Source organism: Podarcis melisellensis, assembly GCF_964234715.1.
Source record: "Podarcis melisellensis genome assembly, chromosome: 6".
Classification (NCBI taxonomy): Eukaryota; Metazoa; Chordata; class Lepidosauria; order Squamata; family Lacertidae; genus Podarcis; species Podarcis melisellensis.
Window position 1 is genome coordinate 72465093 of NC_138538.1, and position 21025 is coordinate 72486117.

At 43.2% G+C, this 21025-nt stretch overlaps 1 protein-coding gene across 2 annotated transcripts in view; it reads right to left on the bottom strand.

The window, feature by feature from the left end:
- Nucleotides 1–21025, bottom strand: part of PALMD (palmdelphin) — a 57336-nt gene that overhangs the window by 476 nt on the left and 35835 nt on the right. Inside the window, exons 3-8 of one of the 2 annotated variants that reach the window (XM_081914238.1) lie at nt 18869–18949; nt 12283–12413; nt 8211–8325; nt 6871–6904; nt 6664–6777; nt 2438–3541 (exon numbers count right to left, since the gene is read on the bottom strand). In XM_081914238.1, coding sequence (XP_081770364.1) covers nt 2438–3541; nt 6664–6777; nt 6871–6904; nt 8211–8325; nt 12283–12413; nt 18869–18949 — 1579 coding nt within the window. Of the gene's footprint in view, nt 1–2437; nt 3542–6663; nt 6778–6870; nt 6905–8210; nt 8326–12282; nt 12414–14090; nt 14196–18868; nt 18950–21025 lie in introns of those variants that run through there. The other variant, XM_081914239.1, reaches the window with a different exon arrangement.

The window sequence follows — 21025 nt, forward strand, 5'->3', positions numbered from 1 at the left end:
TGAAGGAAGAATGAGCACTAAAACATCTTGCAAGGCTGTCAAAGTGGTCATTGATCTGCCCTCTAACCTGCTGGACACTTGACAGTAAACAATATGCCTTTTAATTTCTCAGTTGAGAATTCTGTTCACTCTGAGCCGGTGCGCTCCTGCCACTGGTTTGGGAAGTGATGTATGCACAATGCTAGATTCATGTTTATCTTGCCATTTCTTATGAAATACTGCATTTTAAGGCATTTGGCCACCAAGCCAACTTCATTCCAAGTCAAGAAAAAGAGAGACCTTGCTGTGTTTTTTAAGCCAGGAAATGTTTCATACAGCCTTTGTTCACTAACTACACGTTGGGCCTTGTAGGGTCTACTTTAATAAAAACATCAAAACTCCATAGTCTAGAACCACAATCAGGTGCAAGGAGTTGGGTGTGGAAATGTTTGAAGGCTAGAAACTTTATGGACTGAACTGCAGGAGGTGTCACCATTTCCATTCTGGCCTGTTGACACTTGTGCCTCTTTTCCTTTCTTGGTACGAAACTCTTATCCCACACACACACACACACACACACACACACACACACGGTTACAAAGGCTGCCCCTTTTTGTTGTTTAGATTTTTAAGCGCTCTCTTCCTCCAATGTGAAAGGCATCCAGGAATGCTTCTCTGGACTACTGGGCCTTCCCCTGACATGGCAGGGTGGCACTGACTTCAGGGCTTTTCGTAAGATGGGTTTTGACAAGGAACAAGTAAATAAAATAGATCTGAGAACGCCTCTATTCCCCTCTCACAAGCAGCTCTTTGTTTGTTTGCTACCTTGCCCTACAGCTGGTCTTCCTGGCTTTGTTTTCTTTGGGGGGCAAGCAGGATAATTAGGAGACTGTTTGGGAAAATTACTCATTTCCTAGCATTCTCCGCTTACTCTGTATGTGGCGGGGCACAGTAACAATGCATGGGAAGAGGACCAAAACAGCAAGAAGAACTACTTGGCTTCAACAGGGGGGACAAGTTCTGCAGTAAGGGAACAGTGTGCTCCAGGCTAGCTTAGATTAATATGAGTTCCATTATTCTGCTATGGAACTCATATTTGGAGGGGTACTATTGGCAGGTGGTGAGCGCCTGAGCTGAATGTGCTGCAATGCATTCCAAAATTTTAACACAAAGAGATGTATCACGAAAAGCTGGCTCCGTAAATGCCATTTAAGCTGGAAGACACAAAACAGGCAGGACTCATGACCCCATAACACAGCACAATGTCATGTATGGTGGCTCATCTGTGGCTTGATTAATCTTCTGGTTTTGTCAACTGCCTTGAAAACAAAGATGGAACAAAGAAGGGGGAGTTTGTAAAACAGACCAGCAGGCTTCCTGCCTAAGTTCAAAGCCCATTGAAATAAATCTGTTTGGTGCTAAATCCATTTATATTGAAGTATACTTTTCTGATTTTTGTTAGTGGGATCTCCTCCTGTGCAACTGCATGCATATTCACAGTATTAGTCCCAAATTAAGTCAACAGATGTAAACTGTTATAAATCCAAATAATTCAGCTTTACTTCTTTGGGGGATCAGGTCTATAAGTTGCAGACCACGCTGGGTGAACCCAGTCCTTTATCCCCCCAACAGAACTATTACCAGAAGTTTGAAGTACTTGGATTTGAGGCTGTTGTGTTCTAAGAAGCATACAGAATACAAAAAGTTTCTAGCAAGGAGGAGAGTGAAAGCAGAGTGAAAGTAATCATGCAAACAGGTTAGAAAATGTAACACCTTTTTATTTTAAAGAAGACAGACAGACAGAGGTTAGACAAAAGAATTGGATTTTAGTCATACTTACTATTTTTTTTTAAAAAACACACAAACAAACCCACATATATCCAAATCAAGCAGGCTAAGAAAAGATATCAAAACTTGCATAAATACATTTCAAGTGAAGTGGCCAATGTTAAATCAAGGTTAAAGTAAAGCAAACCTGTTCAACCAGCCTTTCTGTGTTAAGGTGCAAGGTACATTATACAGTACAAAGTCGGGAGAACAGAGAGAGGCATGACTGAGCTCCAGAAATGGAGACGCAGAATAGGAAGAAAGGCTATTATTTACTACTGAAATGCAACCATTTTTCTCACATGCCATAGGACCAAGGAGATAACATTTTAATCAGTGTTTCCAAGTTGCACTTGAAGTACAAAGATCTGTATCTGATTTATACCAGCCGTAACTGGAGCTTTTAATTTTTTTTTTTGCTGCATTGTGCACTTAGGTCCTTCAGTGTAGCATGGTTAACATTTGAATGAAAGTGTTAGAACACGGGAGAAATGAGTTAGATAGTCTGTATTAGTCAGCTCTGAGGTGTAGAGACGCCAAGAGGAAGCAAGGAAGGAACGAAGGGAGAAAGAGAAGTAGTCAGTCTGTCACATGAGAGCGCAACAGTGTCGTGACTTGCCCCTTTTTTTACCTGTTAAGGAGGGATCCTCTGTTCCATCACCTGATAACCGGCCATCGATCTGACCGTTGTAGGTAGCACAGCTTAGACTTTCTTCTTGCTCCTTGAGCGATATGGAATTTTTATAAGGCGACACATTTACACCGTCACTGGCGGTTTTGCTGGGGTTTGTCTGTGGAATTGCACTTGTTTGGTTGGGGGTCTGGTAGACCTGGCTAGAAGGACCAACTGGATGATACAAAGGCTTTCCAGCTCGACTCTCCTCCTTGCTCTCCTCTTCTTCACCGTCATCATCAATGACGACGAGTTCTGCATGGATAATTCCATCATACCCACAGACAGTTTTATTCAGTTCTTCATCGTCCACATGCTGGTACCCCATGAAAATCATTGTAACGGGTTCGGTATCATCCACATAACACGGCACAGCTTGGACCACACTATAACTAGAACCTTCATCACTTTCCAGAGTTCCTGAAGGAGGCCTTTCATGGGTACTTACAGAGTTTCTGAATTTTATACCTTGTTGGTTCTCTCCCATCTTCTGATAGGGTTCAACAGCCTCTTGTAGAATTTCTCTTTGAACGTTACTTGCCACCTTGTTTGGGGGGCTAATCTGTCGTGGGCTTCGTGTTCGTTGAAGGACCGGAGAGTGAGAATTGTGCTGATAGCTCTTGGAAGAATCTAGGCCATTTTCTTTAAATGGTTGCTCTTTTTTATAGGCAGGTTCTTTATAAAAACAGTCCAGGCTGCTTGTCTTGTTTTGAAGAGCTCCTTTTTGGCTATTTGGTCCCTGGACTAACTTATCATTCTGGGGAGTTGTGGGCCTGCAAAACTGGTTTGCATATACTGGTTCGTGATATTCAGTGGGAGACTTGGATTGTTTCTCCGTTGCCTGCCTCAAGAGGTCCTCCACTTCGACAGGCGCAAGGTCATCTACTTCCTTGTTTGTGACATTTCCATTGGAACACACTGCATAGACCGACTTTCTGCCGTCATCGTACACTTTCACTCCTGTGCCCTTAAATTCCTCTGACGGTAGTGGTATTGTCGACAAAACTGTGCTTTCTCCAGTCTTCAGGTCTTTTTCAACTTTAATTTCCATAGCGAACAATGCTGCATTGGGAGAAATAAGAGTCCTTTATAAAGCAAAGTAACACACCTGCTAAAGATATATACAAATGTCAATAGTACAATAAATTAGAGCTCTTTGCAGACGACACCAGACCCCATAAATACAGCAACCACCATAATCAGAGAACTCAACACATTTGCAATGGTGTCGGGCCTACAGATAAACTTTGCAAAGTCTGAGGCTGTGTGCCCCATACCCAAAAAGAATTCGCCAACATCACCAAGATAAAACTTTGCCGCACCAAGTTCAGATACCCAGGGGTACAAATAAGCAGAAACCTCAACAAATTATACCTCCACAACTACAACCCCTTGTGGCAACAAATCAAAAAAGACCTGAGGTGATGAAACAACACCAACTTCACTCTTTCAGACAAATGTTAATAATAATAATAATAATAATAATAATAATAATAAGTAATACAGTGGTACCTCAGGTTAAGTACTTAATTTGTTCCGGAGGTCCGTTCTTAACCTGAAACTGTTCTTAACCTGAAACATCACTTTAGCTAATGGGGCCTCCTGCTGCCGCTGCGCTGCCGGAGCACGATTTCTGTCTCATCCTGAAGCAAAATTCTTAACCCGAGCTACTATTGCTGGGTTAGCGGAGTCTGTAACCTGAAGCGTATGTAACCTGAAGCATATGTAACCTGAGGTAACACTGTAATAATAATATTATGCTAGGTTACAAGAACTTGCACATGACAGCAGCAGGCAGTTGTGTTAGAACATGGGGCACCAGCAGTTTCCTGTGGAAACTGTCGAATAATTTCAAGCAATGCATGTAGAGTGTGATAGATTCTTCTCCAGCTGCTACTTTTCTTACTTGTATTGCTCTCCCTGCAACTGTTTTTCTCCTGATGGAGCTCGAAGACTGGCGGCAATCCCTGCTGCTCTTAAAAGCACCTGGGAAGTGTGTTTTTGAGTAGGGAAAGTGCAGGCACGAAGACTGAGCACATCTTTTCCATGCCTTATATTGTTTCTTGTCTGGTTTCAATCACCCTGAGCCTACCTTATGTAAGTCCAGCACAACCCACGCTCCAGGAAATGGCTTTTGCCACTGTCACATGCAGTTAGCCTCTGTGATAACTGGGGTCACAGATGGATGGAGAAAGACATCAGATATCTTAGGATCCACTGGCAGAATACACTGCTACTCAGGAGGAGATTTTGAGCCCAACGGTGTAAGGATTGGAGGCCCTCAGGAGGAGTTCATGAGGAATAACAGAGGGCTTTCCCGCTCCCTTTTCCAGTCCCCTCCCTATCTTTTCCTCGCTGGTTTGAGCTATATGTTGCCTGTCCTTTAAAGACTAGAGAGGCAGCCCTCGGTCTTACTGTTCGACTACCTGCAATGGTTTAAAGCCAGGGTGTGGGTGTGGGATGGAGGTCCACACAAACAGCTGCTGTAATACTGTGCTACCATTTCCCTCTCTGCGAAAAGCCAGAACAGGTTGGTGGGTTGTCTGTGTTCTGGTGGCAATAGGGCTGAGCTTGTAAGTCAGCGTTACAAATAAATTCAAGACAGGAAGTCGTTCTACTACTAGCCTATCTGAGGACACGTGCACCTCTAAGGCATTGCCTGAAAAACAGAAAGCACCAATTCCTCAGCTGTGTAGAGACTGTGCTTTGTATCCACTAGATTTCTCGTTTAATCCCTGGCATCTCCAGGTTAGGGAAAGAAAAGACCAAAATGCTATTGGCAGTAGTGAAGATAATGCTGAACTAGATGGATCAATTGTCTGACTTGGTTTAAGGCAGCTGGGCTAGATAGGCCTCTGGCGTGATTCAGCAAGACTCTTATTTTTTTAAGCCGTGCTGCTGAGGAGCCTGCTACACCAGCGGCGTAGCGTGGGTTGTCAGCACCCGGGGCAAGGCAAGTAATTTGCGCCCCTAACCCGGGGCAAGGCAAGTAATTTGCGCCCCCTAACCCCTAACCTGCCGCCGCTGCCAGCTTCTTCTTGCTGCTGCCTGGTCTGGTCTGGTGTGGTTCTCTCCCGTGCTCAGCACTGCGCTGGGCGGCCGCTGCACTGTCCCTCCCCCAGATAGTCCCTCGCTCTCTCTCCGCACCGCACGCCTGGCACCCACCCCCTCCACAGTGGGCGACGACCCGGCGGCTGGGATTGGATTCGCACAGCCAGCACTGCAGTGAGTGAGAGTGAGTGAGCCAGGTAGGGGCAGAGAGCTGCGAGTGCGAGCGCACCCCCCCGATGCTGCGCCCGGTGCGGACTGCCCCCCTGCACCCCCCATGCTACGCCACTGTGCTACACCCATGGCAACGGGTAAGCAGAGCTGAGACAACAATTTCCATTCCTGCTACTGGGATAATGTGCAAGTTTGATATAGCACAATAAAGTTAAGGTAGACAATGACACTCATTGGACCTCATGTTCTTCTGCCAACTTGCAAGGTTTGAGGAAACAAAAGGAGCGATTAAGGGAACATCTTCCAGCTTGTCATTTTGGCTCTCGCTAAAGATCAGCCATAGGGTTGAGCTTGAATTTCTGTGTCGGTATCTGGAAGGCACTGGTTTGTATTCAGTCTTTGCCAGTGCTCTAGGGCAAGCTCTGGGCGTTTCAAAATGTTTGCTAACTAAAAACCTGCCCATCCTCTCCTTTCAGCATTTGAGATATTCGGGAACATGGAACAGATGAAGCTAGCAGTATTCTGGAAACAAGTTGTCTTTGACAAGGAAGAATAGTGTGCTCACCATCACATTCTTTACTTGGCAAATGAAGCACACGCAGAACTCATGCAAAACAAAATAGAACAAACAAAACAACATTGGGTGTAGCCAGTGCCACACATCCTCAAATATATATATATATCTCTTAAGAGAAAAGTCTGTTCAGAAGTTTAGTCAAATGCATAAAACCCTGGAGAGCACTACAGGTTGAAGTAGACAATACTGAGCTATATGGACTAGAAAAAAAAAAGATTTGTGTCTCTCTGTGTGTTCTATCATCTACCTAATCTAATCTAATCTAATCTATGCATACATATTTATTTATTTCAAATACACATTTCATTTCCTAAATCTGGAATCATTTTAGATGTACCCCATTATAAGTCTGCACCCTTTCTTCAACTGCATTGCTGAATTTTACCTCTTCGCTTTTCTTCATCGTCCTCTGCTTCTAGATGCCCTGTCCTTTTAAGTGCAGAAGGCCTGAAAGATTTTGGAAGGTCAGGTATGTTGGCATAAATGTAGTCAGGTGGCTCTGTGAAAAGAGAGAATGGTTAATACATAACCATTTTTACCTCTAATGTTAGGCACAAATAATGTAAAATTCTAGGCTTCTGAGTGAACATACCTTCTTTAGTCTCTACTTTTTCCACCTTCACAGACTAAGAAAAAAGAAGAAGAAAGTATTGTAAATAACCACCAGTAGGGTTGAAAGTGTCACAGCTTGTCAACCACACAGCTACAGAATATGTAGCAGCAGTGGAATATACATGTGTGTATATGTATATTTCTGTAAATCGCTACACCATATCCTCCATATATATAAAACATTTCCTCAGGGACCGCCTCTCTCCATATAAACCTTTTTGTTGGAAACTTGCCCCCTTGGGTACTGTATAGACCTTTCTGGACCCTGAGATCATATTCTGAAGCCCTTCTTCGTGTGCCTCCTCCACAAAAGGTCCAGAGCGTGACAACACAAGACTTGGCCTTTTCTGCAGTGGTCCCCCGACTGTGGAAGTCTCTCCCCTGGGAGACTTGCCTGGCCCTTTTGTTACATATCTTTAGGTCCCAGGCAAAAAACATTCCTCTTTAATCAGGCCTTTGGCTAATTGACAACTGATGCCCTTTTATAATGTGTTGGGGAGGGGGGGATAATTGGGTTGTTTTTGTCTTTATTTTTATTATGTATTTTTGTGATTTTATCTTGTGAATGGCCTTGAGACCTGTGGGTATAGGACTGTATACAAATTTAATAAACATCAAAAAGAAAAATAATTTTGCTGTGTTATTAAATAAGGTATTTTACCTTTCTATGAGGCATATCCTATTGGTCAATATATTTGTCATTCCTGAGTGAGATGACAACTGTTCTTGCAATATAGCTTTTCGTCTATGACTTTCTTTGCCTTGCCGCATCTTCAATTAAACCACTCTGGGCAATGGATGGCAGTAGCTTCTCTCTACAAAAGTGATTGCATAATACCCCTTTGGGCCTATTTGACTTTCAGGACACGTTGGCAAGCTTGCGTGTTTGTTCAGTCTTTGACTGAAGGGTGAATAAACATAGAGAGCATTTTTTCCTCTCTGAGTTTAGGCTCCCCCCTCCCTCCATATGTTCTTGATACTCTGCCAACGTAGATATACAGTCAACAGTTAACCCTGAGCTATTTTTAATGCTAAAATAATGCTGTAGTTCAGAGCACAAAGTGCAAATATTCCAGTACTAGGGTATAAATGTGATGCAACATTCCTGTGGCAATCTCGACATAACATATCTCGATAAACCTGCATGTTTTGGAGGGGCTTGACCACTGTAAGTTTTAGTCGCTCCTATTTCCCCCTGCTGAACTTCACTTTGGAGCTCTGACATTCCCTTGCTTTCATCCCTGCCTCCCCCTCAATTGATTATTTTTGCAAAGCGACAGAGATTACATCAGTAGCAGGACTTTAAAATTAGACGCTGACCTTTATAATATCTTCTGTGGTTCTTTCTACCGATTTAAGCTTCTTCAGTATGGCTTTTTCTTTAGCTGAGATGGCCAGTTCTTCTTTCTCAAGGTCCTCAATTTCTTTTTCAAGTCTGCATTATGTACAATATTTGGAGAAGCAATGGTTAATGGTGCCAATTGCAATAAAGAGTAAACATACTACGTACCACCTAATCTCTGACAGTGCAACAGTGGTTTTATTTCGAGCCCATCATTACCCCTATTTCTGATGTTCAGGCACAAGAGGGAGGTCTCTGCAGGTCTGAGGGAATCCAAGGTTTGGTAAAGCTACGAAAAATCTCCGAAAATATTCCCACGAGGACTGAGCATGCTAAGTGACCATGGAATACTGCAGAAAACTATGTGGGAGGAGGAATGAAATGAAGTATCCTGGAGAATGGCACTGAATAAGGAACATGACAGTCTGCCACATTGTGTTGTGGGTTGCATTAGCTTGGTTAGATTCGTGACCCTCTAAGTGGTGGATGTCAGAAAATTCTGAGGAAAATAGAAAAGGAAGCAGAAATTTCTGCAATTCGCATGGTTAGTCTGTGGAAACCAGGAACAGAAACCAGTCAAATGAATATGCTCAACATTCAAGCATGTTGTTGTTTAATTCCGCAAATAATATACAGTAAGTGGCTTTTTGAACATTCATTTGTTGCTTCTCTCACATTGAAATGAATGAAAGTTACATTAGCTACCTAAATAGTTACATAACTTATGTAAAATAGCGAGACAGTGAGACAGATAACATAGTATATGACAGAAACTGTTACGTTGTGGGCGAACATGTCAGACGGCACAGCGATTCTTTAAACAGCTCTTCTTTATTCTTATGCCAGAACAGAACTAGCTGAGGAGCTCAGTCAGTCTGCTTATATAGAGCTCCAGAACAATGCAACTATTGCCATTTTCTAAAACTATCCAATCACTGAATGTCACTTTTCGATCCTTCATTTGCATACAAAACTATCCAATCACTGAACGTCGCTTTTCGATTTGCATAACTATCTACAGTATCCCCCTGCTGGACCAGGGTGAGAACTTCAGTACATAACACCGAAACCAAACTGCAGTGGAATGGAAACAGTGCTGTTTGTTATGAGCGCAGTTTAGAATGGAATTTGCTGCCTTCTTTCATCCCTACTCAAAATGGGAGCTGGGATAATGAAGAGACAGGGCTGTCCTCCATTGCCAGCTATTCAAAGGGAGCGTCATCAAATGCAATTGCCTCACACTCTCTTCCAGAGTTTCCCAAGCTTTTCATGTTGGTGACTCACTTTGCAGACATGCAGCGTCTCGCAACACGGTAATTCAGTTTTACTAGCAGACCGGAGGTTAAACTAACTCCTTTCTAGCCCTGGGAGTAGAGCAGGAAGCGTTCGCGCGACACACCTACACACTGCAGCCGACACACTAACGTGTCACAACACACAGTTTGGAAAGCTGTGCTCTTGTCTGGCCTGTGTAACACTGAATGGAGCAGTGCGGTGAGGGAGAGGGTTTTTCCATTTTGTATTTTGTACAGCATCTTTCTGTTGGGTTGGTACTTCATGAAAGTTGAATGTCAAGAACAATGTATTATTTCCAGGAGTTGCAGTTCACATTCTCTTGGAAATGGACAGAAATACTTTCACTCAGCTTGGGCATGAATACTTGTTTTTAGCAGCCAAATCAATCCGAAAATGGATGATTTGACAACGCTGCTTAAGAAAAAAAGAAGATGCACAGCATCGTCGGTGAGAAATAGTACTGAAGAGTTAGCAGTTACTGAGTCACTGTAAATGTGCCAAAAGAGTAGAACAGGACCTGATGCAATCAGTACTGAGTAAAGCGGTATTTGCTTGTCCCTGTTCCCCCCCATGTAGCATCTAATTTGCTACATGATTATCTGTATCCAGGAGTTAACAGGATCTCTTTTGTCAGATAACCTTTCTGGTTTTGTACGGATGACATTTGGTTGGGAATCGGTTGGCATCTATTCCAACAAAAGCCAGGGGACTTCTTTTTTTGGTGGGGGGGATATATGCATCAAGACAGACTTTCTGGGAGTGACAACAATTTGGAGGAGTCCTGCGTGTGAAAGGTCAAAATAAAAATAATTAAAAAGGAAAGAGCTGGCAAACAGAGCAAATTATGTTTTAAAAGTCAATAATCTTTCATCCAGGCTTCCTTTCCCCTGGGGTGAGGCGGCGAAACAGCACTACACAGAGGAAGGGTGCCCCTCTCCATTGCCATGCAGAGGCCTCTTCCAGGCCTAAATATGTACATGTAAGAAAGGCAACACATGCTCACAACAGGTACACATCTTCTCTTGTTCGTATCATCTACCGGCCGCAAATTCCTGCCACGTATATATGTACATGCACAGGACTAAAAATGCATTGTGTAATGTGTGGGGCAACTCCAAATCACACCAGCGTCGGCCAATGTTGTCTTTAGCTTTGCCTACTGAGCCTTGGATAGGATTTGAGGTTTCTAAGGTGCTTGGCTTCTAAAGAATTCTTTCCTAAAGAATTTGCCAAGAAAGTTCTAATAAGACCAAAGAGGATCTGAACAGGTGCTGTTGTGTGCTCCTTGGTAACAACATTACAGGGGTTTCTTTTGATGCTAATTCCACGCTCCAAATTTTTCCTACTCACAGCATGTGGGAAACCAGTTTCCATGGTTGCTGAGAGACCTGCGTTGATTGCGAGGTGATTAGGGCACCTCAGGCAGAGAGGCACATTTCAGGCATATAGACCAGGTAGTGCACTCAGGAGCATAGGAAGGGGGGTGCGGGTGTGTGTGTGGACCACCTCGGGTGTCATCCTTGAGGGGGGTGACAATATGGCACAATGTGGGGGGCAGCACTTACCGCAGGGCCTGGCCTGCAGCGCCCCCAAGCCATGCATCTCTCCTGGGAGTGACGTGGTGGCTTGGGCCCCCACGCTGCCCGAAATGGCATTGTGAGGCTTGCATCCACCAGGCGGACTCAGTGGGCAGATTGCCGCGGCACCCCTGTGCAGCACCCCCATGCACGGATTGCTGCAGCCCCCTCATGGGCAGTTCACCCTGCCCCTGCCGCTCCGGGTGCCGGAGCAGCTAGCTACACCCCTGAGTGCACTTTAAAGTTGACTGAATGGAATATGGAAAATAACTACAGTGGATGCTTGGGTTGCAAACGTGATCCGTGCGGAATGCACGTTCGCAACCCGCAGTGGCACATCTGCGCATACGCGGATTGCGATTCGGTGCTTCTGCGCATGCGCAAAGCACAATGTAAAGCACATGCGTGACTGCTGAAACCCGGAAGTAACCTGTTCCGGTACTTCTGGGTTTTGGCGGTCTGTAACCCGAAAAAGCGCAACGTGAAGCATCTGTAACCCGAGGGATGACTGCACTTCTGCTGAATTCGAAACCAACCACGTTCTGTAGAAGAAAGATTTTTTTAAAAAGAACCATTTCAAATTCTTTACTTCAAGATTTGAGCTCTACTCTACCAATGTGAATGTCAACACCAGCATTCATACTGAAGTAGGGGTGTTGCAACAGAGGGAATGCAAATATGTCGAAACAGTTTTGGCAACTTTGATTCCTTGTTTTATTATTGTTAGTTGAACACCAGAATTTTAAAAACTCTGTCCTATCCAAAATGTCACAGGAACATGGGAAGCTGCCTTATATTGAGTCAGAAATTGGCCTATGCAACTCTGCATTCTCTATAATGACTAGGCGTGGTTCTACGGGATTTTAAGCAGTTGTTCTCAGTCCTACCTGAAGATACCAGGGACTGAAGTGCCATTTGAAATGTTAAAATGCTCATTTGCTGCCAATTTTAAGTAATGATTTTTAAAAACATGGTGAAATCTCACCCATTTGCAGCATATCCAGAACATGATATTTTAAAACAAGGTGTTTTGGGGGGAAAATTTTGGCTGTATTATTGAAACAGCAGAAGGCAAATAGCTGGCCCCAGAGACAATAATCCCCATTAAGAATAGAAAAGTGATCTGATCACATAGCTTTTAATAACTGAGCAATAAAAAGAAGAATTTGTGCTGTACCTGAGGATATTTTGTTCCAGCTCATTCATCCGTTGTTGATCCTCTCGATTCTGGTTTTGCATTTCTTCTTGTTCTTTTGGAGTAAGAGTATTTAATCCATCCCAGAGCCATTTCTCACGCAGAGCTTTTTTCTACAGATATTAACATATTTTAAAAGAATCTCATTACCAGTTTCCTTCGACTGCCACACACCTGGCACAAATTCCCATATCAAGCATGCCTTGGCTCCACCTTGATGAACAACCAAATTGTTTTACCACAGGCCAGATATGCATCTGCAAGGCTGAAGAAGCAGTGGTCGCTCAGTGGTGACATTCAGAAGTTTCATGTCTAGTCTTAAAAAAGCCTTTTGGCTATGCATACAACCCCTCTGAGCAAGCGAAAAAGCCAGGAAGCCTTCCATTAACGAATAGGTTCCTGTTTCATTCATTTCCACTGGGAAACTGTGGTCAAGAGTATGGAACAAGCCAGGATATTAACCCATGGTTTGAAGGTGGCTCAGTATCCTGTTCTGAAGCCGTAGTTTCCTGGTTTGGATGAAATAGGAAACTATGGTTAGAGACTTCCTGGTTTGATTGCCACCTCAAGTGAAGGAAGGTTTGAAAGTGCTATGTACGCGGCCCAAAGGCTCATATCTTGGCTTCATAAGCAGATGATCTGAATGATTATATTTAATCTTTAATTCTTGCTCCATGACAAACAATCTGATTTCTGCCATCCTCCTCTTTTCTCCTCCCCTTTCCAATGTGAGGCGATTTGTACAGAAATAGTTTTAACCATGGGCTGCTTATGTAAGAAGAAGAAGAAGAAGAAGAAGAAGAAGAAGAAGAAGAAGAAGAAGAAGAAGAAGAGGAGGAGGAGGAGTTTGGATTTGATATCCCGCCTTTCACTCCCTTTAAGGAGTCTCAAAGCAGCTAACATTCTCCTTTCCCTTCCTCCCCCACAACAAACACTCTGTGAGGTGAGTGGGGCTGAGAGACTTCAGAGAAGTGTGACTAGCCCAAGGTCACCCAGCAGCTGCATGTGGAGGAGCGGGGAAGCGAACCCGGTCCCCCAGATTACAGGTCCACCGCTCTTAACCACTACACCACACTGGCTCTCTTCCTGTCCCTTGGGTGGCCCTCAAACCAGGAATCTGTCTCTCTTATGGAGTGGCTTCTTAGTTGCTGCAACTGCTTGCAGTATATTATGCCAGACAGAGGCGACTAACACAGTATGATGGGATAAGATTCTCAGAATGGCCTCAGTGATGGCATGCTACATTTGTCTAGCGTGGTTCACATTCCACCATATTATTGGCACCGAGGCATTAGATAGCACGAACCTCTGCCATCAGGATCCAGGCATGCCTGGAAGCAAATACTTCCCACAATACTTCCTCAGGAGCCAACCGTTTCATAATGTGAAGTAAATGTTGCTTGAGGTTTCACATGTGCCTACAGTGCTTTAAGAGGTAAAGATCTAAAAGGTTCCCTTTTAAGGCTCTAGACAGATTCTTCTTCCCCAACACTAATTTCCTAAAAGAGTCAAGTACATTCCTTTTATGAGCTGGAACTCAATGAGAACGTTTTACTCATTAGTTAAGATAAAGGACATAACAAATGAAGAGGACCTGTAAAATATACTTCAAGACCCTCCTGTTTGTCATTAAAATGGAGATAGCATCCCTAAGGCCTGTTTCCCCCCATCTCCTTCCAGGGATACACCACCCGGACTTGGCCTGCCATTATAATCACAGATAATTACTTCTGTTTTTTTGGTTTTTGTTTTCCCTTGCAGCATTGTTCTCTTTTACTAGTGATGCCGACCTGTTCCTGCCAGAATTTCAGTCCTGGCACAGTTCTCATTTATTTTTAGCAAGCACATACAGGGTTCGCTGGACAACCAAAGGACATGGTCTCTAAACATCTCTGAGCTGCCCTGAAGGAGTTAAGGAATGTATTCCATTGTTGCATAGCAACTGCAATTCCAGCTCTCTCCACTCTCAAACTGGGGAAAGGTAGCCATGAAAGCTGAGGTCTTAATGTAGCATTTAGCTGCCTAACAGAGCCATGGCAGTCAGCCAACAACTGGTCTGATAATAATGTTCACCGTTGCCTTCTCATATCCCTAAAATTCATTGATAAAGAACTTTGATTGATTGATTGTTCAATTATATATATTTTTTTGCGATTCCAAAGTGGGTAAAAACATTAAAAAGAAACTACAGTATAATACAACTAAAACAACATACAGTAAAACACAATATGAAGCAGCAGCTGACAGCAATTATAAAAGCCCATTCCCATCAAAATATTGCAGCAAATGTCAAAGCCTTCCTCAACATCATAACAGCACAGTCCCATTAGTTCCCACTAGAAGTCTGAGAGAATAAAAAAACATATTCCATAGAAATATGGCCAAAGATGATGCCACTTCCATTTCAACTGCCTTCATTTACACATTTACACACTGAATAACCCTCCTTTACAAAACGACATACAGTCGTACTTTGGTTGAACAAACGCCTTGCGACTTGAACATTTTTGGCTCCCGAACACCGCAAACCCGGAAGTGAGTGTTCTGGTTTGTGAATGTTCTTTGGAACTGAATGTCCGATGCAGGGGCTTCCTGCAGCCAATCAAAAGTTGCACCTTGGCTTACAAATGTTTTGGAAGTCAAACGGACTTCTGGAACGGATTCTGTTCAACTTCTGAGGTACCACTGTATATGCGAAAAGACTCCAAGAGCAAAAGGCGACCAATGCCCTCTCTGTTGTCCTTCTCTTCCCATCTTTTTGTCCCTTTCACAGAGGTTCACAGAGGGACTGTGAGCACTAGCAATTGATTATGAACTTCTCCTCTCCTCTTGCTCAGCAACTGACTGTTCCCAATAGCTGACCATATTCTATACCCACTCCAGGGTTTTTCTAGTTCCAGCGATGACACTCCTTTGTGGCTGCAAAGCATCCAAGGAACGTTAAAGGAGGCTGAGTTGTATCTCACACCCATTAAATGAGTGCTGCAGTCATTAAGCGTGTTATGTGAATTATTCCACAAAAGCAAGCATGTTTTCGTGTGCTTGGAGACTTCACATGGGAACCTAGCCATGAGATGTTCACTAATGTTGGTGGGAGATTCCTTGTTTCCAGCTTTGCAATCTGTAGACAAGTAGTTGTGCCCCTTCTTTAGTACGGAGAGCAGCGTGCTCACGAAAACCCTTGCTCCTACAGCGATTCATCACTTTCTAATTACGCCTCTCTCAAGCTTATTTAATTATATTTTCTCAAAATACTGTAATGGAATCTAAATCCCTGTATAATAATTTGCGCAATCATACTTATTAGCAATAACACTATTAAAATTCTCTGTTGGATGGGGGTAAAACAGGAAAGCACGGGAGTGACAGCAATGAGAACCTCCGTTAAGAGCGAGAATATGTTAAAATTATGTAATTCTGTCTACTACATAACACAGTCTGGGTCATTAACAGTGGAAGTGATGCAGGAAAAATTGATGATGGGTATGTTAATTAAACAAGAAGCTGTCCAAAAGAAGTAGTGTACCAGTTTGATGGGACGTGCTTCCTCGTTTTTAGAGCTCCGTGCACCCCTTCTCACTGGTTAAAGACAATGCAGATTCTCAATGGCTGAAGAAAAAGATTCGTCATTGCTCATTTGCACGTGCAACTTAAGGGCTCCCAAACAATCATTCTGCAGTTGGTGTGCCACAGCTATATTAAACCCTATCCTGGACCTCTGAGTAGACGAAGAACAGCTGATTCTTCTGTCCTTGGCAGGACACAACTTCTCTGCTATAAGCACCCATGAATAAGGGGAGGGTAGTGGGTGCTGGATGGTTGTCATAACTGAAAACACAAATAAGTCCTTTTCAGGTGTTATGCTGTCATTCTTCTACTCTAGGGATGGGCAACTTCTGGCCCTCAACAGGTCCACCAAGCTTTGCCAAAGTTCAGGGTTAATGGGAAGTGTAGTTAAGCAATGTCTGGAGGACACACGTTACCCACTCCTATCCCTTCTAATCCATACACTGAAATTCCCTGTGCGGTGAACATGTGTGGATAGGGAGCAGCAGGTTCCATCTTTTTCAATCCACCCATGTTTACTGAATGCCTAGATAGGTTCCTTGCATGTCCAGCTGAATGAGCAGAGCGCTCTGTCTTCGCAGTTGAGATCGCTGCACAGCCAAGGGTTCTAGATTGTCTGCAGAGATGCTTCTGGGAATACAGTTCTACTGTATGGGACCCTTGCTAGGCATTCAGTGTAGATGCATGATGCATACACTCAATGCGCCCAGCCATGACAGCCACAGCGGCATCAACCTTTTCACTGCTGAACTGATGGAGATCACCTGAAGATCACTTTTGTGACTTCTGCAGTTCTTGAACTTTCTCACAGACCTTGGCAACCAAGTCCTACTACCGAGCCTCTAGTTAGGACACAATTTGTGCCGAGATTTTTGTGACACTGTTTTGACTACTGTCAACAAATGAGCACTGTGAGTTTTTATTTTTCATTGTTCGTTCTTCATATGACAAGCAATGTCAAGCTGTCCTTGAAAAGCTCAGCTTTTCATTTGAGGCTGGCCATGTGATCCATCGGTAATTGGGATTTTGTACCAAGGAACTTGGCAAGTTTGACATCTGTAGGTGCTTCTGTAGTGGGTGGGAAGCAGGGTCAGAACATCTTTTCATGTAGGACCATTAAGTTAATTGACTAAACATTTGGCAGATACACCAAGTTACTGCCTGAGGATTTTAGAAGAATCTTTTATTTAATGCTTGGGTGAATCCCATTGTTATGGAGTCTATAGTCAATACTAAATTGAAAATGCTTTGCATGTTCAGACCTTTAAACCTCCCCCTTAAATAAATTCAGACAAGACTCAAATTTTGGTTTGGTTTTTGGCAGAATTTAAGCCACAACTTTATTGATTACAGCAAGGGAGTGGTTGCATAGGCTCTGGTTCTACTAGCTCCCTGCACCATTGCAGGTAGCGCTGAGCCAGGGTACCAGCATAGGTCAACCTAGGGTGAACACCCATTAGGCGGAAAGCCGGGAACAGGCTATGTCCAACACCCAGATGTGCCCCTGGACTCAGGCACAGGCACAACCCCCTCACAGGGTGGACCAAACCACTGAATCCCTGGATTCCTTTAACGGAATACCCTTCGCATAGGAATGGCAAGACCGCTCCCCCATCCCTATCACCTGAACCAGTGCCTATCCGCAACCTTACAAGTTGTGACAATTTGCTACATGGCAGGCAAAACCCAAATGGCAACAGCCAATCAGCCAAGTGGGGAAATTCCTACTGTGCCCCTGTACCAATGACAGATGACACACAACAGCATAGCAAGGTCAAGCACAACAAGCCCTAAAAGTAAGGAGAGGTGGGTGGGTGTTCCAATGCACGCACTGAAACAGGAAGCTCTGGGTCACATGCATAGGTATATGTAGGTCCCTCTATCCGTTTAGCCTGCGTCCCATTGGCCTGATTAAACCCAGGATCAAAGGACCTACCAACTGGGTGTTGTGGCTATCCAATCAAACCCACCCACAACACAGGGTTTGGTTGTCAGGTCTCACCGCAACACGTGCCCTCTTTAAGGGAGGATCCGATTTGTCTGAAAAATGTGCAGCTGTGCTTCTATTAAATACAGTGGTGCCTTACAAGACGAAAGTAATTCGTTTTGCGAGTTTTTTCGTCTTGCGAAGCACGGATTCCCTGGGTATTAACGGTTTTAAGAAAAAGGAAACAAACTTGCAAGACGATTTCGTCTTGCGAAGCAAGCCCATAGGGAAATTCGTCTTGCGAAGCAACTCAAAAAACGAAAAACTCTTTCGTCTTGCGAGTTTTTTGTCTTACGAGGCATTCGTCTTGCGAGGTACCACTGTAGTTATTTCTGGCCACCACTAAACCATCTCTAAACAGCTCAAGTCTATTAAGAAATGCCCAGTGCTGCTATATATTTATTAAAATTATATATTGCCTTTCCTCTTAAAGGAGCCTAGGTTGACAATTATTAACTAATGCACTCTGTTTTCTAGCTAGTAAAACTCAAAATTCACCTGTACACCTAAGTAAAGATGACATTCAAACTGCAAAAATTAAAGAAAAGTTTAGATTTGTGAAGGAAAGAATGTATGTAACTGGACCTGTATTGAGTAGACAGGACACTTGTGTCAGACTGGTTCACACAAGCATATTTGTCAAGTGATTACTTACATGTGTGAATGGGCCAATATAGATGTGACACCACATATCAACATACTCCAACCTGATGTCCTCCAGATATTTTGAACTACAAATCTCATCATCCCTGACCATTGGCCATACTGTCTGGGGCTGATGGGAATTGTAGTCGTGTGTGTGTGTGTGTGTGTTTGTGTGTTTGTACACCTGTTTGCAGAAAGGCAGGTCAAATATTGAGCTAACAGACATCCGGTGTAGAGAAATCAAGGGATGTACACACCTGTATAAGCCAATTGTTGATACTCTTATTAATGATTTCTTATATTTTTATACAGTGGATTTCCAAAAAAGAAAAGAAGAAAATTATCTGAGTCTCCTCATGGGCAGGTTACCTTCAAGTGCTGATGTTTTAGTTTTTCTTCCTCGACTTTAAGGCGTTTCTGAGTGATTTCTTCTTGAAGTTTCCTCTTGTCCTGCGAATTACAAAAATGGTAGAAAACCAAAGAGAATAAAATGTACAGTATATCTAGGAATATGAAAACTTTGTGTAGTAAGAAATGAGATCTTAGATTTTAGAAGCTATTTGAAGTGCTTGATATGGGGATGTGGGAGTTGTCTGCCTTTTTCTGCCTTTATTTAACAAAGAGAAAAAATGAAAAGGAAAGGAAGTCACTGGGCATATCTACACTACAAACATACAGGTTTTTTTATACCTCTTCAATGGTTGTGGATTCCCTCAAGAACCCTGGAGATGGCAGTTTAGTGTGAATTTAGAGAATGCCACCTCACAGAACTGCAACTTCCTGGTTTCCCTAGGAAGAGGAAAGGATTGCTAAAATAGTTTTAAATCCATCTCTATCTTCTGAGAACAAATCTCAGGGTTCTTCTTCAACATATCATTTTCTTTTTAGTACATACCAGCTGTGTCTAGTATTAAAGGTTTAGGCATGCAAAACTATTAAACGATTGTTTCCCTTCATTTATCAATCACCAGGGAAACAAATTCAAATTTCAGGAGGCAATTCTTTCAAGTCCCCAAATATGCCTCTGTTTTCTTTACATATTTACAAGTGAGAAACAGCAAGGGTGGTGTTAACTGAGGTAATTTCAGTTACAGAAAATTTAGCAACCAGGTTGGGCTCTGTTCCCATCATTGTCTAGAGACTTGGAATAATCTTCATTGCAGATAGGAGTTATTTCTGGCACACATCCCATAATGCAACTATAAACAGCATTTGGGATGTAAATAGTTTGCTAGCCTGTATTTACATGTATCCTTTATAACGTTTATACATTTAGCAGGGCCTCCTGCTTCTACTTCCGCATCTTGCTGAGAGAAACAGCTGAACATATCTGAGAGAAGAATGATAGCTGGTGTTGTCGTTCCATTTTTAAACTTTGTTTACTAAGGTACGCCCCCAGTAGCAATTTTGAACGGTTCAGTTAATCCAGATTTCAAGAACATCCTGCTGCCAGTCTCTGAACTTCACGCCTTCCTTTCTTCTGAATGCCACTATATTAAGGGCCTTGAAATAATTTGGCCATGAATGGTGCAGTAGGTCATCAAAATGACTTTGTAGATTAAAAGCAAACTCCCAAAGAGAGCTCTTTTTCCTAACTCAGAGCATGCCTCCAGATATACCTTCACAGTATCCTGCAAAAGGATCTCAGATTTCCCCCCACTTTTGCTCGAGAAATGAATGGCACATTCTTGGCTCCAAATCCAGGGACAATTTAATTTTTCTCTTTGCTCACTCTCCCGACTCCAGGAAGGCGGGACTTCCCTTCTAAGGAAATTTGGGGTATTTGGTGAGGGGGTGTGGGGGAAGATCACTATGAGGGCCAACCAATCAGAACAGTGCACAGCCCCCCTTTTTTGGCAAATGGGATTCTCTTGAGCTCAGCACATAAACTAAGGCAAAAACAAGGTGAGCTCAATTCCAGAATTAGTTTACTGCACACATAACATAAATTTGGTCCCTCCCAAAGTGAAAAGTAATGGATTAATTGTGGAGTTTAATATAGTGGTACCTCGGGTTACATACGCTTCAGGTTAAATATGCTTCAGGTTACACAGTCCGCTAACCGAGAAATAGTCCTTCAGGTTAAGAACTTTGCTGCAGGATGAGAACAGAAATCGTGCTCTGGCGGTGCGGCAGCAGCAGGAGGCCCCATTAGCTAAAATGGTGCTTCAGGTTAAGAACGGTTTCAGGTTAAGAACGGACCTCCGGAACGAATGAAGTACTTAACCCGAGGTACCACTGTATTGGAATATATAGCAACATATCACCACTCATTATTAAGTATATCCGGACATGCCCTAAGTGATAATGAATTTGTAGTGGAGTTTTACGCTGGAGTACAATATAGAGAGAGCAGAAGGTGTTCCACCAGGTTTTGTGGGATTTCCGTAAGGCAATGCTACCACTACTTTGTATCGCAGGGACCGTTAACCTTTTTGGGCATGTGGGCTCATTTTCAAACTGGAGAAGGTGTTGTGGGCACCAGACACGTACGACAAATGAGCACATAATTCAGTCTAATCTACC